The following is a 26,291-nucleotide window of genomic DNA, read 5'->3' as shown; positions in this document are numbered from 1 at the left end:
TCTGCTGTGACGACACTGAACAAAAAAACGGGAGCAGCCAAATGAACAACAACAACTGACAAGTGACTCAACAGATGTGTGAGTGTTGTCTAACCTGTCCACTCACATTTTTTAAAAAGACAGAAGTTACATACATATACAAAAGATCACAAACATAACAAATATTGTGTTAGTGCACATTTTCTCCTCAATTTATACATTTTATGAGTTAATGAGTTGTTCTCACCTTCCACACCTCAGTTCACACCTAGTTTTTCTCAATGTACACATTTAACCCCATCAGACCCACTGCTGAAGAATTACAACAATTTTTTTTATCCCCATAAAACCTATATATTTTAATTTATTTTTTGGTTCAACCACATTAACATACTCATTGGGTCCTATTACACAGTCTCACAATGTTATTGGGTCATACATTTGTATGTAAGGCCTGCCCTCAGAACAAGAAGTCACACAACCTCCATATTTTGATTGAGTATCATCCCTTCAATTTACTGGACTGGATTTATCTGACTGAAGTAAGTAAAGTGCTTTAAATATTTTTTGGTTTGGCATGCATCTAGAATCTGCATCAGGACACCCTGGAGAGAGGAGACAGGACTAACAATACCCAACTGGCAGACAGCAGTACCATCAAGGAAGCAACTTACACCTTCTTTTGGCAAGGGAAGTCCTTGGAAAAATCCCATTAGCACAGGGTCAGTTTTTCTGTGAAGAACACCCTGGTCGCATACAATGATCCACCGTCAACTGTCAGTAAGAGAATCCTTGCCCTCCAGCTTTCAACATCTTCAGGCCCAGCCAACATCATTAGTGCATACACGCCAACCCTCTACTCCAACCCAGAGGAAAAGGACCAGTTCTATGAGCCCTAGATGAAGTGATATCTGGGATTCCCAGCAGAGAAGGCCTCCACCTACTCGAAGACTTCAATGCCAGAGTGGGTGCTGATCACAAGGCCTGGTCCACCTGCCGAGGTGTCTACGGAAGGTGCAAGATCAAAGACAACGGCCAATGTCTGATGGAGCTATGCTGCTACCATGGCCTATGCATGATCAACACCTTCTTCAAATGCAAGGATACCCACCAGGTGTCTTGGAGACACCCGCGTTCCCGCTACTGGCACCAGTTGGATCTAGTCATCACCAGGTGTGCAGACCTTGCCAGTGTTCTCACCCGCAGCTACCATAGTGCAGACTGTGACAGGGATCACTCCCTTGTGGCCAGCAAGGTGCACGTAGCTCCAAGTTAGCTGCACCACTCCAAGAAGAAGGGTCGCCCATGCATCAACATCTTCTGTGTTGGCAGCTCAGAGAAAATGCAGCAGTTCATCAGCCAATTGCAAGAAGCCCTCACTGAAGATACACTGGAAGGTGAAGTGGGTGTCATTGATGCCAAGTGGTCCCACCTCCAAGATGCTGTGGAGAACTCTGCCATCAACGCCTATGGGAAAAAGGAGCACAAAAACGCAGACTGGTATGAGGCCCACTGGGAGGAAATGGAGCCTGTGACTGAGGCCAAGAGGAGAGCCCTCCTGGCCTACAAGGCAGCACCCAGTCCCAGCACATTAGAAGGTCTCAAAGTTGCCAAGAGAAATGCCCAGCAAACTGCCCGCCACTTCGCCAACTCATACTAGCTGAACCTCTGCAGCAGTATATAGACAGCTGCCAATACTGGGGATGCAAGAGGCATGTATAAGGGCATCAAGAAGGCAACAGGCCCATCCACCTCCAAGTCTGCCCCACTCAAGTCAAACACAGGCAAAGCCATAACAGACCAGGGGAAGCAGCTGCAGTGCTGGGTTGAGTACCATCTCGAGCTGTATGCAACCCAGAACATTGTTACAGTCACAGCCCTCGAGGCCATCCCAGATCAGATGCCCTTCCTGACATAACTCACATTACACGGAGAAATGTGGCAGTGGTGAGGTTTGAACCAGGAACCTTGAAACCAAGTGCATTAACCACTTGGCCACCACCCCTTCCCTGTCAGTAGTTACAACTACTTTTAAAATAGTACAGTTACATGTCAACTTAACTTTGCTGTGTTGGATCAGCACAATTTATGCAGATCCACCTTGGATTTGCTGTGGCGACTCCGAGCGCAAACAAGCGAGCAGCCAAAGGGATAACAGTAACGCAAATTCATCATGTTGGCCCAACAAATTTACATCTAGGTCACTCAGCAAAATTGTTTCAGGGCACATTAATGCATTTTACCTGGGTGAAATGGCACAACGTATTCTCATGACGTACTTCCTATGATGTCAAACAAAAACTTAAGTTCAGTATTTCTTCTATATTGCGACAAATGTTCACACACATGTATCACAAGAGTTTTGCATTAAGCCTTCAGAAACCTGTATTAGGGCCCCTTCACACAACACAAAATTGGGCGAAAAAAGCAGAAAATGGCAGAAAATCTACTAACAAAAAATGAAACGGGGAACCGCTTAGCATTCCACCTACAGTCGGGAGGGACACAAGGCTGGACAGGTGTGCATTATACCGCGGGGATGGTTTAGTACTTGCTTGTGCACATGCACGAACACAGTGCAAGAACTTGCAACGTGTGGCACCACACTGTGCCGCTGCTGTGGGACACACACACACACACACACACACACACACACACACACACACACACACACACACACACACACACACACACACACCAAAAAAAACCCATCACAATTTCTAATATTTAATCCTTTTTATCAAGCAGACAATACAAGTATGATCCTTCTGTTCCTCTGTATATGACTCATGGTCATAGATGTAAAGTCATGAAATGACATGAATACAGCAGTGCGCTCTTATGTCCACATCTGCTGGCCCCGTATCCAGCCGGCCCCGCGCGTCCAGTGAGCGGCGTGCCGAAGGACACTGTGTCATATGAACCATAGCTCACGTGGGTGACGTGACATTCAGATCGCCAGCTGAGCATACACCTGATCAGATGGTCCTTTTCACCTGGCACGTTGCAAAGGTGATATACTTGTATGTTTTTATGTATTTCGACATGAGGACAGCATGCAAACGCACGCACCTTATGGTGGAGAGTTGTAAGGTCAGAGCCATCATAACACGGCATCTGTTCTGCAGTTCTGACTTGCAGGTCGACAGATCCCAACAGCTGCTGCTGTTTGCAGACACGCCCACCATTTCAATCAGTGCTCAGAACAAAATGTCACTCTCACTCTTTATTCTCTTTATTATTTTATCACTCTTTATTTCAGTTATTTGTTATGTAATTATGTATGTAGTTATTGTAGTATTTATTTATATAGTTGTCCTGGCTCTGTTCTCTGTGTTTTTAATGTAACACCTCGTGCGCACTGAGCCGGCATTTCCAGCTGTCAGTGTGTGATTGGGCAGCGATCAGCTGAGACGCGTCTTGTCGTGCTGTGTGTGCTGGCCGGTCCCCGTGTGATCTTGTCTGTGCATAATTATCAGCATGTCATGCAAGTGAATGCCCCTCCCCCCGCACGCTACATGTGTTTCAGGGGGGGTAGCGTGGCACACACAGACACACACCCCACGTGTTGGGGGGTGACACACTGGCATGCCACGTGTTGGGGGGGTACACTTGCTTGACATATGTGTTGCTCGCTAACGGCACACTCGTGTGGCACTTAGACAATTTTCACAGACAGCTTGAATGTGGTCATCTGCACTCCACTATCATGCCAGGAGCGCGAATAGCTGCGACTTTTCTAAGTACCCAGCGAGCTGTGTTGGATGTTTGTGTGTGGCACCTGGAATTTGGCCGACATCTGCCGAGAGGGGAGTCGAATGGGCACTCACAGGTCACTCACAGTCTTACGGCTGCTGGTGTGCGTGAATGGTTGTAACGACAGCTGTACGAGGAGTTTGAGGTGGCTCCGCTTTTTCATTGACGATTGGCATTCGATTCCTCCTTTGTGCGCTAGTCAGCTTCAATTATGTTATGTGTGAAGGGGCCCTTAGGTTGGAATAGCAACATATTTTGCCTTTTTTCCCCACTAAGAAAATTGCCCTCTTGTTTTCGGTGATGTGGGATGTGCACAAATTTTTTGTAAGTTTTTATATGAATTTTTTGTGAGGATAACCTGACTGCCAATATGATATATATGACAGAACAAAATTATAATGGTGCTGAAAACACACACACACACACACACACACACTTAAAATTTATCACACTAACATCAAAACTAAGCATTTTTTTTCTGTCAAACAAACACATTTTTATTACATTCCACAAATGCACAAAAGAGAAAGACAGGAATCGACACATCAGCTTGCACATTTGTGTGACTATTTATTGTTGTTATTTCACTGCTTGTTTCCAGTAAGTTTTGGTCTCTTAAAAGCTCCCAAAACAGACGACCACTGTTCAGAGGCTTGATTCTGACTTCACGGCTATGACCAACTACATTCTTTCTTTAAACTCATGACAAAATTAAAGCCAAACTCCTGAAAACTTTTCACACACCTTTAGTTGAGAACAAAGCAAAAATGCAGCTCTGCAACGTACACAGATTGAGCAATTCAAATGTTGCAGAAATGTTAATTCAGGGTTGACACTCTTGGGGAGCGAAAAGAAAAGGCACAGTGTGCTGTGCTGTTCAGTTGCATTAAGGCATGTGGAGCTGTAACTGCTCTGATAATGCCGTCCATATGTTTAGTTGGCTCGACACTGTGCACACTGTGGCACCTTCTTTGGCTACCATCCAACAGTGGGTGAGATAAAAACATTGATTTTGTGCACTGAAATCCTTCACGCAATTCATGTGGTGGTGTTTTTTGTGCGATGTGCTGAAAAAATAGTCTCTGTTCTCACTGTTATGATACGTATGTACCATGGAAGGTGACAGTTTTAAACCTTGTCCATAGCTTGGAAGTCATTAGAGAGTCCAGGAAGGTGTCTGTGAGGAAGTGGGATGTTCAAAAATTAAAAATTTCTGTGACTAAATTTGATATACTTTATAAATACCTTTTTTATGGTCCCCATAATGTTGTTTTACATGCACACCACTCAGAGGTTTTCTGTAGGAGCCAAGGTATGTGTCCTGTGGTGTCTACACACCATATTCTACAGTTATGCTGCATTCACATGTAGGCTGTAAGCAGCACAGGGTAAACCGGATCTTCCATGTATTCAGTAAGAGGTTTACAGAAAATTATGCCACCTCTGGGCTGTGAAAGCACCAACCGCACACCCCAGTGACATTTGACATCAAATGTCCAAATATCCCAACCGGATGTTGTTGTATCTTTAATGAAACACATCAGATATAACCATAATATAAATGTACAAGTAAATATACATATATCTGTAATGACATTTTTTGACTCTGCATAACTTTATCATATGACCTGTATGTGACTTCATTATGAAGTCATTCATACCCATCAATCACAAATATTTTCCAAATCAATACATTGTCGTGCTTTACCTTCCAGTACGTCGGAGGTGCGTGGGTACAGTGATTCACACGACAAAGGATCTTCTGGCAAACTTTACTTGGCTCCAGCAACAGGTTAGTATACAATCACAGCTGATGATCGACTGGATAATACCTGTGTTGTTTTGGCCTCTAGCTCTGGCACAAACCGCGTTTTAGCAGTGTCCGTGCAGTGAGCCATGAGCGCCATACAACGAACTGAATAACAAATCTCGCGATGGTAAAACGTTACTTAAATAGTGATGCTGCATTTACTGACCCAACCTAGGCTTGGAAAGATTAAAACAAAATAGAACAGCATGCTTATAGGCTTATTAACAGCTTAACTGTCTTACACTATCCCCCCTTTTAAGAGTACTGAGTCCCTTCAGTACAAGTAATGTAGGGAAAACTGATTTGAAATTAGGTAATTACAATAAACTTAACCCAATTACTAAAACATTTAGGCCATAAAACTAAATAAGGGCAATAAAACACAAATCACAGTCCTTAAATCAGTCTTAAGTGTAAACGATGAACTGTTAGCTCATAACTCTTAGCTCGATGTAACTCATATAACGATGAACTAACTCTTAGTTTAATGTAATCCATAACTAATGTCTGAATCTCTCTGGTCTATTGACTATGCGACCACTAGACATTTTAACAGTCTTTTCAGAGGAGTCTGTGTCACCTCGCCTTCTTCCCAGCTGGCACCCTGGACCCATGAAATGGGATGCCTCGCCTGTACCTTTGGACGCCTTGCCTGGACCCTTGGACTGGATCAACTCACCTGGATCATCTGGCAGTGGCAGCACTGGCACCTGGGGAATGTCCTCTTCATTTGCTTGAAGTTCTGAGTCCTGGTACTGCTGCAGCATCGTACTTCTTCGGCGTGAAACCCAGACTGGTATCACTTCACTGTCATAGGGTTTGAGTCTGTCATGATGCATTATTGTGCTGCGCTTGGGACCTTGAATCTCATACAATACAGGACCACGACGTGCAGCAACAATCAGGGGACCCTTCCATAATACTTGGAGCTTTGGGCTTAGTCCTTTCTTTCTTGTGTCGTCTTTAACGAACACCAAGTCTCCGACACTGTAGGAGTGTTCTCTTGCTCGAAGGTCGTGCACTCTTTTCTGTCGCTCTTGTGCACTGCGGAGGTGCTCTCTTGCCATGGTGTGTACTTCTTTCAAACCTTCTTCCAGATTGTGGAGGAAATCTGCCACTTCCAGTGGATCAACTTTGAGTTTTACGGTACCAGACTGGATATCTTGGGGTTGATGGACCTCCCTACCAAGCATAAGTCTATTGGGTGTAAACCCTGTCATTGTGTGTCATGAACTGCGGTAGGCTGCGGTAAGCAGTGGCAAGTGCTCATCCCAGTTCTTTTGACTCTGGTTCACGTAACACCGAAGCATCTGCAGCAAGGTCCTATTGAGCATGCCCGTTAGAGGAGGGGTGGTAGGGGGTAGTCCTGGTCTTGGTAATCTGCAGGAGCCTGCACACATTTCGAAACAGCGAGCTCTCAAAGTTACGGCCCTGATCCGTGTGTAGCTCAAGGGGGGCTCCAAACTGGGCAATAAAGTCATAAAATAGCTTTCTGGCAGTCGTTTCAGCACCTTGGTCAGGGACTGGAAACGCTTCGACCCATCTTGTGAACTGATCCATAATGACGAGAATGTACTTGTTACCAGAGCTGGACACAGGGAATGGGCCAAGGATGTCAAGGTGCAAACAGTCTAGGGGTGCTCCAACTTGGTAACTTTGCAACTTTGCTCTTTTCATCGGTCCTGTAGTTTTGCATGCACTACAATGTGGACACCTTTTGACAAACAGGTGAACATCTCCACCCATGCCATACCAGTGGTAGCTTTGACGCACACGCTCCAGGGTTTTTAGCTTCACCCAGGTGACCAGAGTATGGAGGGTTGTGGCATGACTGGAGGACTTCTTTCTGCATGGACGCAGGAACTAATAGCAGCAAGGTTGGTTGCTGATCTCCAATTTTCTCCCAGGAGTAATAGAGGACTCCTCGTCTTAGTGTGACTTGGGGCCAACAGAGCCAGAATTTCCTCACTGCAGGACTCTCAAGCATCACTTCATCTTTGGTGGGGAGATTCCCTGTCTCCTTCCATGTGTGAAGGGTAGCGAGAACAGGATCTGCTTTCTGGGAAGTTGCTAGTTGTTCGGGACTAAGGGACTCAAGCCAGTTAACTTCTGGGATCTCCGGCAAGGGTGCAGATGGCTGATCTTCTTCTGACTGAGTGCCATCTTCAATTCTGTCATGTTGGGGCTCAATGCACCTTACTGCTAGTGGCACAACATCATCAACATCATCTTCAAACTTGATCCATTGCTCGTGAATTCTCTGGCAGTACTTGCACCCTTTGCATGGCAGATCTGACAGGTTAATCCCTTCTTGGTAGCAGTCACATTTGTCCACATTTCCCCCTCGCAGTCTAGACATGGCATCTGCATTAGCGTGTTGTTTACCGGCTCGATGTTCAATGTGGAAATCATATTGGCTCAACTCTTCAAGCCAACGAGCTAGCTGTCCTTCAGGGCATTTGAACCGGAAGAGCCAGGTGAGACTGCCATGGTCGGTCCGAAGTAGAAACTTTCTGCCCAGTAGATAGTGGCGGAACTGGCGTGTGAAACGAACAACAGCGAGTAACTCACGACGAGTGACGCAGTACCTTTGCTGAGCTGGTGAAAGGTGGCTGCTGGCGTATGTTAGAACTCGCTCTTCTCCCCACTGGACTTGTGACAGGACAGCTCCAACACTGTTGTTTGAGGCATCTGTATCAAGAATGAACTTGCCTTCAGCATGAGGATACCCCAACACAGGTGCAGTGGTCAGTTTTTCTTTGAGCTTTGTGAAAGCAGCTTGGTGCTCATCAGTCCATAGGAACACAGTCCCTTTTTTGAGAAGGTTGTGAAGGGGGCTTGCCAGCTCTGCGAATTTTGGGACAAACTTGCAGTAGTAGTTACATAGCCCAAGGAAGGCTTGCAGCTCTTGCAAGTTGTTGGGGGGGTTCCACTGCTGTACGTCTCTGACGAGAGCTGGATTTGGTCTGACTCCCTTGCCACTCACAATGTGACCCAGGAAGAGGACTTCTTCTTGAAGCAGATGACATTTTGATGGCTTTAGCTTTAGTCCATAGTCCTGGAACTGCTGAAAACCCTGCTCAAGTCGATCTAAGCTTTGGTCTACTCCACTTCCAATGACGATGACATCATCCAGGTAGATCAGAAGGGCTTCCCACTGAAGACCTCTGAGAACAAGCTCCATTGCTCTCTGAAACGTACTTGGCGCGTTACAGGGTCCAAATGGCATTCGGGTGTATTCATAAAGGCCCCATTTGGTGATGAATGTTGTCTTATCACGAGCGTTGCTATCCGCTGCAATCTGCCAGTAGCCAGACTGAAGGTCGAGGGTAGAGAACATGGTAGCTCCACCAACAACATCAAGGCATTCTTCAATCTGTGGTAGTGGATAAGCATCCTTGATAGTCAGACAAACTACGGTAGTCTACGCACCACCTTACTCCTCCATCTTTTTTGCGTACTAGGACTACTGGAGAAGCCCATTCAGATGTGGATGGCTTGATCACACCCGCTTCAAGCATGGCTTTAAGGTGTGCTTCCTCTTCACCTTGAAATCCAAGAGGAGTTCTTCTCACTGGCTGGCGTACAGGCCTAGCAGACCCAGTGTCTATCTTGTGTGTGACAGCAGACATGTAACCCAGGTCAGAGTCATTTTTGGCAAAGATGGATTGGTACATGAGCAGTAGTTGAATGAACCGCTGTTGTTGCCTCTCACTGAGAGCTTCACTTGTAGCAGCAACCAGGCTTTGAAGGTGTTCGGGAATGTCAGGGATTGTTGCTACTCTTCCCACCACCAGTGACTGTGCATCGTCTTCTGTACGGCTAGGCACTGCACTTTGCTTTGGTGCACATTGTGGTTCAGGATAAGCTTCAACAAGGACCCCGAGGCATGCTCCTTTTGGTAGGGCTGTTCCCTTGGTTGAGAAATTGCACACCCTGATCGGCACCCTTTTTTCCATAGTGACAACAACACTTCCAGAGGCTACACTGTGTGTAATGTGTAAAGGCTCTAGTACAGCTGTAACCCCTGGTCTTGGGTCCTCCACTTCCCCCCACACGATGCATTCAGACGTAGCTGGTATGGTCGTAGCTTCTCCCAGAGTCACTCTAGCCACACAGTAGTCTGATCCATTGTCTTGCACAATTTTTGAGGGCACAAGTTCACCTCCGATGAAAACCTTGCCACGGGTATAGATGACAACATCATGAGCTTTCATCAGATCCAATCCGAGGAGGACAGAGTCTCTTATTGGAGCTACATGCACCTCCCAGTTTATAGACTTTGATCCAATTTGAAGGGTCACCTTGAGTCCATGTTTGGCTTTCATGCCATCGCCAACTCCTGCATTCAGTAAATAGGTCTGGCGTAGGTCTGTAGGTGCTGTGTTGCTCTTCAGGATACTTTGGTACAGTTCCTCGGATATCACAGTTGTTTGAGCTCCAGTGTCTGCCACAGCTTGTGCTGAAATGCCATTTATGGTCAAAGGAATTTGCAAGCTCTCACCTCTCTTTTTGGTGCAGCCAATCTGCCGGCCTTGTAACTGGGGATCTGAGTTAGGGGCTCCATATGACTGCAGCAGGTAGTCTGTATGCTTGTCACAATGGTTACGTGTAGCCACTGGGTTGGGCGGCCTAACACAGTCTTTTCTGAAATGTCCTGTTTCCCCACATTTAAAACATGGGCCGGTTGCCCCACGATTTGGGCTTGGTGTACGAGAGCGCCCTCTGTTGGATTGTACCTGCTGGTAGTTTTGTTTTCCTTCTGGTACAAAGCTTTGGGCTACTTTGGGCTGTGGGGCTCTTGTGTTTGTAGGCTGAAAATTGTCAATCTGCAACTGTAGATTTCCCACTGTGTTAACAAGAGCCTTCACTTGATCCATTAGTGCAGCAAACTGCTCAGTTGTAACATACTGGGGGGTCTGGACCCTGCGGGACATTGTAGCAGTGTCCTCACATATGTCTCCATCAACCCATGAGATGTGCCTCGCTCTGTTCTTTATTTCAGTGTCATGGCCCACAGTAGCTTTGAAGTTGTGCTCATGGGCCTCCACAAACCTTTGAGCCTCGACGAGGGAACCTGGGTCAAGATTCATGACTTCATAAGCCACCTTTTGGTTTCGTAAGCCCTTGAGGAAAGCATCAGTTGCTAGTTGGTCCTGCAGCTGGAGGTCAACACCTGGATATGCAAAGGTGATAAGGCGTCTCACCTCCTCTGCAAACTCAGCCGATGTCTTTCGCCCTTGTCGGAGTTCTCCAATCTTCCTCCTTATTGTGGTCAGGGGGTCTTTTTTCCCAAAGCGTTGAGTGAGTTGTTCAACCAGGAGGACATAATCTTCCCTTGTGCGCTCAGGTAGCGAGCAGACATACCGCACTGCAGCTCCTCTTAAACATTCATGCAGCCTGTCCACTCGTTCTGTGGCACTCCACCCGTATTTCCTGGCTTGATGTTCAAACGGCATCAAAAAAGAGTCCCAATCCTCATTTCCATCATATGTGGCTAATTTAGGCCTCTGGGGTTCTGGCAATGTGTTGTAATAGGCTCCAGTATTATTTTGCCTCCTTTCATCATGGTAGGTAAGCACGTGTTGGGTTTCACGTTCAGAGTCTCTAATCTCTCTGCGTCTGCTGTCAGGTTCAGGAGTTGTAGCTCGCCGTGATGGGCCTGAGCTTCGAGATCTTTGACTTATGACCTCCAGTTCAGCTGCAAAGGGACCACGATCTCTTGGTCTTGCTGTCACATTAAAAGATGCACTTGGTTCAGGTGAATGTCTCTCTCATGTAGACTGCATTGGGATTACGTCCTCTCCCACGCTGGCAGTAGTGAGTGGTGGTGAGGTTTGTTGTGCAGCTGATTGTCCTGTTATGTGTGAAAGGACAGGAGCCAACATCATTTGAAGGTGTTTTGTTTGTTGATTTTGATTTTCCAAAACAGCTTGTAACCATTTGGGAGCTGTTTCTGCCTCTGCAGATCCTGCTGTTGCGCCTTGTAGTTCTTCAGTCATTTTTTTTTTTGTTGGGTACTTCCTGTTGTGCTCTTATTGTGAAGGGGTGGACCGGAATTTGTGCGCGGCGACGGTGTAGCAACTTGACCGCTGCTTTTGCTCGTTTTTTTTTTTCTTCTTTCGGGCGGCAGTGACGAGTTGTAGCTTAGCTTTAAGTTGGTAGTTAGCTCAGGATGCCTCTGGATATAGTCTTTTCGATTGGATTCACTCACAGAGGTTTTGTAGAAGATCCCACGTATGACACCAGTTGTCGTGCTTTACCTTCCAGTGCGTCGGAGGTGCGTGGGTACAGTGATTCACACGACAAAGGAACTTCTGGCAAACTTTACTTGGCTCCGGCAACAGGTTAGTATACAATCACAGCTGATGATCGACTGGATAATACCTGTGTTGTTTTGGCCTCTAGCTCTGGCACAAACCGCGTTTTAGCAGTGTCCATGCAGTGAGCCACGAGCGCCATACAACGAAGAGAACTGAATAACAAATCTCGCGATGGTAAAACGTTACTTAAATAGTGATGCTGCATTCACTGACCCAACCTAGGCTTGGAAAGATTAAAACAAAATAGAACAGCATGCTTATAGGCTTATTAACAGCTTAACTGCCTTACAATAAGCTTTAGCTCATCCATCTAGGCTTATTGGTTGAGACATACAAAATAGGTGATTTTGAACCATGTTTTCCTTTACGTTGACCTGTGACCAACCTACTCCAAAATCTAACCTCTAGATATCTATTCAAGTAATATTCACACCATGTTTGAAGGAAATCCATCAAGCTGTTTTTGACTTATCTTGCCCAAACACACACACACGCATGCACCACTGAAAACAATACCCCACTCTTGATACTCCACAAACATGTCGGGTAACATGGAGAAAAGACAGACAGCAAGAGATGGATTATTTAATTGCAGAGTGTCACCCCCATTTTATACAGGTAAATGTGAATAATTTGGGTAACAATTAACTTGAAGGTATTGTCATAATAGTGACGTGACACTGTCATAACTGTTACATGACAGTCATGAAAGTGTCAAACATTATCTCAATGTCATAAACATTTATGACTGCTGTCATTGAGTGTCATTCGGTTTTTATAATGACAAGCTGACATTTTTCAAGATCCTGCCTCACATCGTCACCTACAATTTTCTGTTGCAGATGACATGAATTCTTCTATCATTATCAGTATGACAGTTTTCTTTCACTAACATGTGAATGCAGCATTAGGCTGAAGCTGTTTTGGACACATCACATGGTACAAAACAAGCATCTTATGTCATAGCATTAGCAATAACATACATCAAGCACGTGCTCAACCACGTTCACCTGCAACCCTAATCTTGACACTCCAGTTTTTTAAAGGTTACCGCAACCTTTCAAAATGTGTATCTGTGAAAGTCAGAGGAGATCCATGTCCTCACCAGAAATCCTGTCAATGGAGTCCAACATCTAAATAGCAATGCACCAGGTTCCCTGCACACCACCCTTAAAAGGAATGACGTGTGACAGGCAAAAATACACAAATGATTAATTAAGAGGCTACATATGACCCCTTTTTGCCATTTGTACTTATAGTACATTTTAGACCACACTACAGAAAGTCAACATACATTTAGTTGGTTGTCCCTGATTGTTGGGAAAACCAAAAAATATAATGCAACATGATCAGAATCATTGCACAAATAGTGAACATAGCCAACAGAACAGTTTGGAATATCCTGTCCTGAACAAGAAAGACCCCAGTGGTGTGGGAAGTGAAGGTCTAGTGGTTAAAACGTTGGGCTTGAGACCAGAGAATCCTCAGTTTAAATCCCAGCCTGACTGGAAAATCACTAAGGGCCCTTGGGCAAAGTCCTTAATCCCCTAGTTGCTCCCAGTATGTAGTGAGTACCTTGTATGGCAGCACCCTCACACTGGGGTGAATGTGAGGCATTATTGTAAAGTGTTTTGAGCATCTGATGCAGATAGAAAAGCACTACATAAATGCAGTCCATTTGTACTGAGCAACAGACATTGAATGAATACAAACAAAATACAAACTACTCATCAGCAGGAAAGTATATCAGTATTATACACACTCCAATACGTTGTATTGGATATGTTGCAAATGCAATAGCATCCTACATATTCGTCAAATGGGGCCATATTGCACAAGTCTGAACATGCTAGAAACTTCCATAACATTATGTGAATTGTCTAATTTTTTTTCATGGCACATACAACAAGGTGTAACATACATGTCATGCACAGGTACAATGGTACACATACAAATACGCAATACATTTACACTGGATGACACAGACTTGATTGCATGGCATTGGCACACTCCGTCATCACCAAATACAGCAGTTTATAAGTCCACTCTCTGCAACACTGATCATAAAAACTGGAGTTCCATAACAAACTTGGATGAGGTGGAGACAGATAATCTGCTCTTGAGACACTGAATGGGAGCAGCTGAAAGAAAAGAAAGACAGCTGCATTACCCTTGTGTCAGTTCACACATGAGGTAGTTTAGGGCGCTGGTTAGCTGTGTTATAACAAAACAAAGGTGTTGGGAAAGTGTAGGAACACGGACCCACAACAGGGGGCGCAAATGAACGGACAATGGAGTAAGTCAAAATAACAACGCTTTACTGTTGTGAATGTGCACAACGAATACAACCAATTACAGAAATGGACAAAAGTCAATACACAAAGGTGTCGTGTGGGCAGGCTCGAAGATAGGAGACGCCTCTCCAAGGTAAGACCGGAACCACACAGCTTCCTCCGCCACAGGACCCCGGGAATACTGGAGCCGCCAAGTCCCGAACTCCCAGGTGGCCACTGCCTCCGCGTGTCGGACCTGGTACTGCTGGCGAGGGAAAAAGAACAGTTAGATGGGGGCGCGTTTGCACCCAGAACTCCGAACGGCAGGAAAGGTACCTCCACCTCTCGTTGGAACAGTAAACCAATAACTAGCTCAGTCAAAACTGTGTACTCAGTAGGCTTTGATATGTTACCTCTCTGGTAGAAACGATATCTCGGCAATGAGGTGGAGATGCCGTCCTGCTGATATACCCCACTGATGATTGCCGTCAGCTGTCTCAGGTGATGGGTGACAGCTGTCACCGAGGCTGCTCCCGTGAGGCGGCGGCGCCCTCTGGTGCCTGGAGCCCGCACTCCAGGCAGGGCGCCCTCTGGTGATGGTGGGCCAGCAGTACCTCCTCTTCAGCGGCCCACACAACAAAAGGGTTATAACAAAGGGTGCCTATTACATATACACTGTGTTTTGCAATATACGTATATATATATATATATATATATATATATATATATATATATATATATATATATATATATATACACACATCTCCCTTAAAAAAAAAGAAAAAAAGTCACTACTTTTAGATGTCCTGCTTATACTCCTGTGTGACTTATATACTGAAACATCATGCATTATTGCTGCTGTTGCTCCTACTACTAATAACAACAACTATGAATATAGGGCTTTCCCAGGAGTTAAAGCACTAAACAAAATAAACTCCAATAATAAAAAGTACACTATAATGCACAAAATCCCAAATTAAACATCAGAAAATACTGAAAAAAAGGTGTGACTTATATATGTTTTTCCTCTTCAGAAGGCATTTCACAGGTGCAAATTATAGAACAGAATAGAAGCCTTTAATGTCATTGTATTAATAAAAATTAATTACCGTAGTGCTACAAAAAAACAAAACAAAAAAAAAACACACACACATGCAGCACATTTCTCCACACACACATAAAGAGGCAAATATAAAAATAATACAAAAGGAAAGGCTAAAATGTAAAATAAATAAATAGGTCAAATAAACAAGATCACAGTTAAACATACTGCACAGGTCAGAGGTCGTGGTGAGATGTCCTTACTATATTATAATCAAATTACATTTTTTCTGCAAATCTGACTGATTGATCGTGTGAGATTTCAAACCATATAATATTGGGTGTAAGGTTGCAAAATATTCAACCTTTTCACATTTAATATATTACTCCGCACTCTGACCAGCTGTACGTGCTGCTATGCAGATGTGAATAATGGTGCTGTTTGCTGAGCCCGAGAGAAAGTTGCGTACCGATGACAGTGCAGAAATGGGTGAATTTAAGATACCATACAAAAATATTGATGTGGATTCTGATATAGAATTACCATTTCACCTGACCGCTGTTGGAGCGATGCTGCCTCGATGGTAAGCCTCGCCGTCCGAATTACCTACAGAAAAATAATCTGTGCAAACGATGGAATTGGATTCGAATGGGAATAACCCCCTTGTGTCTGATGATTTGCGGGCGTTCATGCTGGATTACGGTCACAAATATCCATTTTACCACTAATGTGCCGCCAGTAAAGCTCAATTTACGACCGTATAACCAGCATGAACTGCCGCAAATCAGACACAGCAGGCTTTGTCCCTAATTATAAACTCATTAGTAATTGGATGGCCCTGAGAAAGAAACTGTTTTTGAATCTGGTGGCATGTGATTTAATTGAGCTATATTTCCTCTTTGAATGCAGAAGGTTACCCTCTGGTGCGATTTGTACTCTGAACATTTATATCAAGATGTAGACAGATGGTAGTAGTAGAGAGAAATGCTACTAGTCACTGCTGCAACAACTAAAAGCAGCTTTGGAAAGTCTTTTATGGAATTTTAATGTTTTATCTTATGTGTGAGAATTCATACTAGATTTACATCCCTTTCAGTCCTACACCTGCTTTGGAACAATCATGCCTTTCTCTCTTCTAATAAAACTGAAGTTCAGCATGAAGCGTTCACTACAAATGACTGACTGCAGAGACTGGTTGTGACAGCTCATTATTCTCTCCAAATTTTGTTACCCTTCACTCTCAATTATCCAACAGACAGAAAATGCCTTTGTGCCTCTCTTTCCAGACAGGTCATGATAACAACTACCAATCTGCTTTTGCATTCCACAGAGCATTAGGTTCCTGAAATACAGAACCATTTCCATCTACTGGGCCACATGGATGTGTGGGTGGATGGACAGTGTTAAATCAGTTAATGCACAACCATGTGTGTAAAAGGAATGAGCTACAGTAAACTGGAAATTTGAGTTGAAATGTAAAATGGACATTATTTCTGTTACACTTTTCCATCTAATAGAAATGCTCATTGTGCTTTATACAGTAGATACCTCACATTCACTCATTCACTGTTTTGCACATCAGGGTGTCAGAGTGCTGCTGTGGAAGTCGCTCAACTGTTATGTGGGCCGCCCGAAGAGGAGGTACTGCTGGCCAACGCCAGAGGGCGCCCTGCCTGTAGTCGGGTTTCAGGCACCAGAGGGCGCAGTCACCACCCAGGAGCCAGGACTACCAGCTGTCAGAAATCATCTCATCACCATCCCATCCCATATAAGACTGGAGGAGACACCACATCTCTCCCGAGATATCAGTTTACCACTCAGGTAAAACTCTCAGCCGTGTCTGTGCTGAACGCACGTATCATTGTCTTTTGAAAACCTTTGCAGGAGTACCAGTTATCTTCAGTCAGCTGGGAGCTGGGTTTTGGACGTAGAAGAGTGACGGACTTCACTCCTCTTTCCAAACCAGAGAAGTAACAGTTGGTCTCTACACGTTTCTGTGTTTTTGTGTCGGAGGTGGAGATTCTCCCACAAAAGGAACTGAACTGAATTGCTGATTGTTCTGCTGGGTGTGCACACACCCACCATTAACCTGTCTTCTGTTCCTGCCAGCAGTACCGGATCTGACAGCTGAAGTAGAGGCCACCTGCAGACTCGGGACTTGGCGGCTTCGGTTTGCTGCAGGTCTTCATTGGCGGCGGAACCTTGTGGGCCCCGGCTCTTCTCTGGATAGGCGTCTCCAACCCTCGGACCTGCCCACACGTCACCTGTTGACTTTTGTAATTGACTGTCTAAAAATAGTATTCGACCTGTTGTGCACATTTGCCACAATAAATTGTATTTATTTGACTACCCATTGACCGTTCATTTGTGCCCCCTGTTGTGGGTCCGTGTCATTACACTTCCCCAACATCAACTGTACACTGGAAGCAATTTAGGGATTAAGGACCTTGCTCAAGACACCTTAGTGAGTTTCCTATATAGTGCAGAATCAAACAGTGGATCCACCAATCCTGAATCCAGTTCATGAAATGGAAAAAAAAAAAAAAAAAAAAAAAAATAGTAGAAGCAAAAGATCCAAGGAAAACACAATGCATTTGTGATGTCATGAAGACAGTTGTTGAAATAAAGATAACAGGAAAAGACAAAGGAAATCCAAGATATAAACTTTTAAACTTGGTGTGGGGTTTTTGCAGGATGTAAATACAGGAGAAAACAGGTTTTACTGATAAATGTACATCAATTTTAATGCTGCAGATTTAAGGTTGACCACTTCAAAACACAAGGCGAGGCTCATAAGTGGACAGCGCAGACACACCTGCTGACAGATGATCAACAGTGGATACACAGACAGGTAAGCACAACTTCAGACTACAATGAATAACTATAACCATCAGCAATGTGAACACCAACATAATTCCAACTAAGAGCCAGTAAACACAGAGGCTGATGACAGAATGGGGAACAGGTGTGTGATACAACCCCAATTCCAAAGAAGTTGGGATGTTGTGTGAAATGTAAATAAAAACAGAATACATCCATCCATCCATCCATCCATTTTCTTCCGCTTTATCCGGAGTCAGGTCGCGGTGGCAGCAGTTCAAGAAAAGCCGCCCAGACCTCCCGATCCACACACACCTCCCCCAGCTCTTCCGGGGGAACTCCAAGGCATTCCCAAGCTAGCCGAGAGACATAGTCCCTCCAGCGTGTCCTGGGTCTTCCCTGGGGCCTCATTACAATGGGGCGTGCCCAGAACACCTCTCCAGTGAGGCGTCCAGGGGGCATCCGGAAAAGATGCCCAAGCCACCTCAGCTGGCTCCTTTCACCGTGGAGGAGCAGCGGCTCGACTCCGAGCTCCTCCCGAGTGACCGAGCTCCTCACCCTATCTCTAAGGGAGCGCCCAGCAACCCTGCAGAGGAAACTCATCTCGACCGCTTGTACTCGCAATCTCGTTCTTTCGGTCATGAGCCAAATCTCATGACCATAGGTGAGGGTCGGAACACAGATCGATTGGTAAATCGAGAGCTTTGCCCCCTGCTCAGCTGAAGTTGGGACGTTGAGAAAAATGTAAATAAAAACAGAATACAATGATTTGCAAATCCTCTTCAACCTATATTCAATTGGATACACCACAAAGACAAGATATTTAATGTTTAAACTGAGATACTTTTTTGTTTTTGTGCAAATATTTGCTCATTTTGAAATGGATGCTTGCAACACATTTCAAAAAAGCTGGGACAGTGGTATGTTTACCACTGTGTTACATCACCTTTCCTTCCAACAACACTCAAAAAGCATTGGTGGGCGGAGTGTGATTGCTGTCCAGCGCAGTGTACATCTGGACAGCTGTAATGTTCAGCTGGAACAGCTGACCGATGTGTACTCACAACTCAACTGGTGAACATACATCATTCCATAAACAACACTCCACGCAATGCACATGTGCGGGTGGGCTCTCATGACATGTTGATTATTACGTACAGACATGATCAAATGGGTACTGGCTAGCCACGTCTGAGCACGCACAGAATGGTGTGAACTTTGTTATCAGCTGGCCTCCCAGGCTAATGAACCTTCCACCACGTACATTGTACTTCACATGACGAACATAAAGAGTGGAAAATAAATATAACATGGGGAAAAGTGTGAACTCATTCATGTGTGATCGCTTTGCTCATTGTGTTGTGGACACGGTGCCTATCAGCTGATAGGCCGGTGTGTACTGAGCCGCTGTCAGTTACAACTGACAGCGGCTCAGTGCACACGACTTGTTAATTTAAAAACACAGAGAACAGAGCCAAGTCAAATAAATAAATACATACGACAATAACTACATACATAATTACATAACAAATACATAAAATAAATAATCACATAACAAAGGAACAGAGAGTGAGACTTTTTTCTTTGAGATGAATTCGTTCGGTAAGGTGGGCATGTCTGCGCCAGCTGCTGCTGTTGAGATCTGTGGACACAGCTGGAGAACACATACCGTGTTATGACAGACATCACCTTACAACACTACACTGTGAGGCGCGTGTGTGGGCATGCTGTCCTCACGTGGAAATACATAAAAACACATATCGCCTTTGCTGCGGGCAGGAGAGACCATGTCAGCGCTCACATCGGCAGGCTGGCCCAGGTGAAAAGCCCCGTCTGATCATGTGTACACTCAGTTGGCAATCTGAATGTCGCATCACCCATGTCAGCTATGGTCCACATGACGCGGTGTCCTTCGGTGCGCTGACTGCTGGATACACAAGGCCGGCTGGAACGGTCCCCCCTAAAAATGGGTCCGCCCTGCCTTCACTGCACGTGCATTATTTCGGAGTGTCAGCATCGTCATTTCTAAGTGTCAGCTGCCTTCCACCACTTATCCCCTTGTTTCTGCTTAAAACTGCACTCCAGTCATCATCTATCTCAGCGAGAGATATCTGAAGCTTTTGTACACCAATCATTTCCACATAAACTCAGCCTTATTCCATCATAAAAGATGGTGGACTGATCAGAGCGCAACAGATGTGGACATGATAGGGGTGCATGGCTTCATTCATGTCAGTTCATAACTTTACGTCTATGACCATGGGTCATATACAGAGGAACAGAAAGATCATACTCGTATTGTTTTTCAGCCACTTCGTGCTTCTTTCGCCCAACTTTGTGTTATGTGTGAAGGGGCCATAAGACTCCCGGCAAAGTTGCTACAAACTTGAAGATGACAGTATGCATACTGATGTAATTCTGAATCATTTGTCCTGACTGGAATACTTAAATGGAATAGTTTTGACCATGTTGAATGCTTGGTGTCCACATTAAAGGTCAAACAATGTCCATATCCATTGTATTCTATAGGACATAACATATGTTTCCCTGTAATATGATAACTCACCATGACACATGGTGCAAACTATTCCTTTTTAAACTATTTACTCAACCAAAAATTTGCATAACTTTTTACCAAAATTCGAGCAACTTTAACTTTCAGCCCCTGTACTAACTGAAATTGACCTTTGTCACCAATTTTGCTATTTTTACTCGATAACGCCACAGAATTCAGTCATAGATAGTCCAAACTACAGTATACCTTTTTGGAATCTTTATGACTAGAAAAATAATGTGGAATACCTGTCAATATGACTGGAGCATTTCTAAATTTTGACCCCGGTGACTGCTACAGGAAAATTAAAATGGACACTCTGCTTTTTCAAAAAAATAATGTCTAAGGATGTTTGCACCACCATTTGAAAGATTCCTCTGGAAATATTCTCTTATCTGCTGCACTAATAGGGTGAATTGGATGAGAGTCTCCAATTCCCCCTTTACAGGATCCCAATTCAATACAGATTACCTCCCCAGCCAAGGCTGGTACCCATTTACAACTGATTGAAATGGGACAATATAGATGAAGGGCTTGATTGGCTAAGACCCCATAACAACTGCGTGGGCAATCCAAACTTTTTTGTGCATTGTGGTGGAGACAGTTTTGCAGGTGATTTACTAAGAGTAAATGTGCAGTTGACAGCGCAGGGCTGGATCCAGAGTGAAAATCTGACAGATGCATTTTTGCCCAATGATAAAATAAAAATTGTACGTATTTTGTTATTCAATCATCTTCATTCTTTTATTCATGTGCAACATACAGTCACACTTGTTTTAATATATTTATTATACTTCATGGACCATAGTGAACACTTCTTACTTGTATAAATATGATGTCCTAAAAAAACAACACTATAACAAAAATTGACTGTAAACAGGATCAAATTTATTGCCAAAATCATTAAATTATACCCGAACCTATATATGATTTTTTTTAATTGATAAAATCAATAAAAAGATGACTGCATATATTCTTAATAATAATATACTGAGATACAGACAGTTCACAGAAGACATTTTCCATTGATACCAATCAAAATTAGAAACAGTCCAGCAGGTAACAATATTCATCATGTCCATGACTAAATATACTAAAACAAATACATCACAATTGTAAACATATCACAATTGTGATATGTGTACAATTGTGATGTATTTGTTTTAGTATATTTAGATTTTGTTGTGATATGGCGGTTTATAAGCCGATTAAATTGAAATTGAACAACATTTTATTGAGTCTTAAAGTAAAGAAATATGAAATTGGTCACTGGATCCTTAAATTTTGGACATAATAAACTCTACATGGTGAATCCTTGATCTCTGGACATAAATAGGAATAAACTAAATCTGTAGTTTTTGTCAAAAGCATTTCCTTTCAGACATTATTGGCATGAATGCCTTTCCATATATCTGAGCTGAGCTCTTGCAGCTGCTGTGCTGCACGTCAGGATATAATTTGTAAAGAAATACAGCACATCTCATTTTGGGAGGAAAAAATGTTTTAGTCGATTGTAGTTTCTTGTCTGTATTACAAAGTTTGTAAGAGGTGTAATTTTATTTAAAGTGGCAATTCATTTTGAAGCTAATAATTCTGACCGGACTCTGTCTCGGCAGAGAGCCGCACAGCATTTGGAGCTGTGCCAACGGAACGGCGGACTATTCTCGTTTCTTGACTGCAACAAGACATGAGTCCCAGTTAGTGACTTTAATCCACACAAAACTGAGTCACGATTGACATATTTTAATGGCTTTGAGAGGGGTTAAGAAGCGGACTTGCCGTTTCTGAAGAGCAGCGAATCAAAGAACCAACGAGCTAGTGGATCGAAGCATTGCTTCAATGTTCACGCTTCAAAGTGGAGTCGCACTGCAGAAACGGTTGATTACAGAGCCGCTGCAGACCAAACCCTGAATATCCGACTTTATTTGGACGTCCGTATGACTCTGAAACTTGGAAAAATCTGTATAATTTATGGACAGTCCATATAGGTTGACATGTATTGTCGGAAAACCACCGAAAATGTAATTTCAGTCATCATAGAATGCCTTTCAAACTCACTATTGTCTGAAAACTATTTATAAACCACTCACCGTTTCTTGCTGAAATAAGCGCCCAATTTTCCTTGCACAACGTTTTTCTGGATGCCATGATCATCGACTCGACTGGACTAACGGTATGCTTGTTTGAGCCGGTTAGAATTTTCCTGCATACACCTGCGTGGTGCATTGTGGGATTAAATCAAAAGTGGTGTTCACCGCGGGGACACGTTCAGCACTATTCTGGATTAGTCAAGATTTTTTTTGAATCGATGACAAACGATGCGTAAAAAAATCTGACCGATGCAACGGCATCGGTCCAAACCGGTCTGCATCTGGGCCTGTAGCGGGCAGTAATATGACATAGACAGCAGTGTGTAAACGAGGATTCTGCACGTGTTAATGGCTGTAAGTTCAAAATTAAATTAAATCCACCGCTTAAGTTGCTGAATGCAGGGGAAAGGCAACTCTGTATTCAGATCTAATATACATGGAAGACAACTTTAATGCCATCTACATTATATTTACTATCAGCATTTCTCCAAATCAAGGATCAAATAAAAGATAACTATGGCCTCAGCTGGAAATGACAGAGCTGCAAGGGATATACAGAGAGAAAAGAAAGAGATTGAGATAAGAAGGAAGTGAAGATAAGATGAAGGGAAAACTTGTGAGGCTGAAGAAGGGAAGAAAAAATCCGCAAGAGGATAATTTGAGTGAGTGAGTGAGTGAGCAAGGGAGTGAATGAGGGTATGGTTGAACTAGAGGGCAGGACAACACTGCGGGGGTGAACGCTGGCGGTGAGCCCGGGTGTGTGAAGGTGGAGGAGCTGCAGCTCATATTTTCTGTCTGCCCTCCACTTCTCATTTTTCTATAGCCGACAAAGATCGCCAATTTTTCCCACAGAGTCTGGCAACTTTAGCGAAAGAATCAATCCTGCCTGACTGTTCTGTTCTACTCATATTTACATGCATTCTAACAAACAAACACTCTCTTGATTTTCATTATTCACACAAATTATTAAATTTTTATGATGTGGGAATGATATGAAAAGAGACTGTCATGAAACTTGGTGAGGAGGTGGATCTGGAATACTGCAGTTACATTTTCACAAACCAAAAATTTGGGGTGTTGCAACAGATAAAAAGTCAGTAGTTTGCACTAACCGATGGTGCTCTGGGCAAACACTGATAAGCTCACATTGACAAGTGACACTTTTCTGCCAAGGACATTTACAAAGTACTGTTCAGTGATTGGAACTAGGGATGGGTATTGATAAGGTTTTATCGATATCGATGCCATTATTGATTCTGCTTATCGATCCGATTCCTTATCGATACCTCGTGAATTTTGTACTAAAAGTAGGCTTTACAGGTTTTCTATGTATTTCCTTGAGTCTTAAAGTAAATAAATATGAGATTAGTCACTGTATCCTTGATCTCTGGACATAAATAAAAATAAACAAAACTGTGTTTCGCTTTGGACCCGGGACCTTCATCCCGCTACACTAGGATGCAGCAGTTTTCTAGTTTGGCAGATAGTTCTGGAGGAAATCACTGAAGAAATTAACAAATTGAAAATATGGTTTGACTGAAACAAACTGTCATTAAACTTAAATAAGACAGGGATGAAATGGAGGCGTAAGAGTCACTAGGTGTTCACAGGAAACACTTATTTCTGTATGTATGTATTTATTTATGTTCATTGTTAATTGCTATTATATATTTTCAGTTGTGTTTCTATTCAGGTTCTTTTTGTATCTTTCTCTAAAATTGTATATAATAATCATTGGATTATTAATATATAAACAAAAATAAATTTAAGGAATATTACAATTTGAAAACAAATGCACCCAAACGTGATGACGGCTGCAATTGCTAAATGCTAACTTTTAACATTGAAAATGCCATAGACATGCTAACGCGTTAGCATCGCTCCCGTTTTTAAGTTATAAAATACATCTATCAACTGTTTCAGAAGACCATAACAGGTCGGTTTAACATAGAAAAGGTAAATAATACTCACAGACGTATGCTCTTTAGGATTTTAGCGGGGGAAAATTAAGCGAAAGAAAGAAATAAACGAAGCAATCGACCGAAGCATTGCTTCAATCTACGAACCACACTTCGATTGGTTCAAGGTTCAAAGCAAAGCCGCTTTGCAGAAAAGTTGATTAAGGACCCGCTGCAGGGTCTGTAATCAATGTAGAGAAATGATCATTTTCCTGACAAACACCCGCCAAAAAAATGGTCACTCTGAAGGACCGATAACAGAATCGTTAAGCACAAAGCTTATTGATGTTGGTGGATCGAATCATTTCTTAACGATACCTGAAAGGAACCAGTTCTCGATACCCATCCCTAATTGGGACCTTACACATTTTGACCCAAAAATCGATAGGAATCCTGGGATCACCATGCCTGACAAACATACCAATGCTGGTGAAAAAAAAAGTTATTGTGTTCACAATATTTTTAAAAGTATGGGCCAATGGTCTTGACCTTTGACCTTTTGACCCACAAAACAATACGCCCAAAACTGGGGTTACGATGTGTAATGCATATCTCAAATTTGGTGACAACCGGGTCAGTACAACTGAAGTAATCTTGCTCAGATGTGAAATGTTGCATGACTGACTGACTGACTGACTGACTGACTGCACGTGTGTTGGGTTCTTACCATGTATTCCATGTTGGAGGCAGGGGGGTGAACTTGACCCCGCAGCTTGTTGTGCAGATCCAGAATGAGCTGCATGTCCCCCTCACTTATAGCCCTCTTTCCTCTTGTCCTGACCCTCCACCACTCGTCATCAGTGTCCTTGTACTTGTCCAGGATGGATTCAAGTCCTGTGGCATTGGGGAGGACCACGAAGACAGCTTGGGTCAAACACAGGAACAAGCCGGCAACTGTGACCCAGCGCAGCAGTGTACAAAGCTGCTTCATGACGGCAGAGGATGTTGAATTTAGAACTTTGGGTTATCTGCAGAAGAGTGAGAAAGAGTGTGTGCACGCTGAGACTGAACAAACTCAGTTTGAATTTCATCATAATGTACTCAGAATTTTCAGGGTTTGAGAACTTTCACTGACATTTGACCTTTGATTTTAAACCACACTAACCACAAGCATGAAGAAAAATCCATGAAAGGCATCATATGGTGTAAAAATCAGTTTTTAATCAAACTTTTCAGTTCGTAATTTAATTTGTTTCATGTTATAACTTTTTCAATATCTCCCTGTGTTACAAGCAAAACTTAGGCTTGAAACATCTCGTTTTAGATCTTTGTGACTTCTGCTTGCTACACAAGACACACCCACTGATTCAGTCTGTGATCTGTTTGACACCCCTGCATGTTCTGTTGGACAGAGATGGAAGTGGGGGGGTAAACAACAGCTTCCTTCCCTTTAAAGTGACAGGCATAAAAAAAAGCATAGTTTCTCAAAGAAACTCTTCCTGAAAATATGTTTTGCTCTGAATTGTATTATCACCTGGTCATCTAAATTAACTTGTGTTTTCAACATTGCGTCTTTAAATAAAATGACTGGAGTACTTAGAATTCATGTAAAAAATAAGCATTCATGGCAGTTCTTCATATCTCTGTTTTATGTACATCATCAAACCTGCCAAGATCATCTTTCCCGAGGAGTCCATAGGCATCATGGCTGTATCCTAATTACAGAAGACTTTAGCCGTAAAGAAC

At 43.4% G+C, this 26,291-nt stretch overlaps 1 protein-coding gene across 1 annotated transcript in view; it reads right to left on the bottom strand.

Annotated features, from left to right (window-relative positions):
* LOC117522132 (cysteine-rich secretory protein LCCL domain-containing 1-like) overlaps positions 1 to 26,291 on the bottom strand; it is a 63,809-nt gene that overhangs the window by 35,839 nt on the left and 1,679 nt on the right. The window contains exon 2 of the mRNA XM_034183514.1: positions 25,273 to 25,573. Coding sequence (XP_034039405.1) covers positions 25,273 to 25,536 — 264 coding nt within the window. The 5' untranslated portion in view covers positions 25,537 to 25,573. The remainder of the gene's footprint in view (positions 1 to 25,272; positions 25,574 to 26,291) is intronic.

The sequence above is a fragment of the Thalassophryne amazonica genome, chromosome 12 (genome assembly GCF_902500255.1).
Source record: "Thalassophryne amazonica chromosome 12, fThaAma1.1, whole genome shotgun sequence".
NCBI lineage: Eukaryota > Metazoa > Chordata > Actinopteri > Batrachoidiformes > Batrachoididae > Thalassophryne > Thalassophryne amazonica.
The sequence above is the reverse complement of the archived record's forward strand: the minus strand, read 5'-3'. Positions and strand labels throughout refer to the sequence as shown.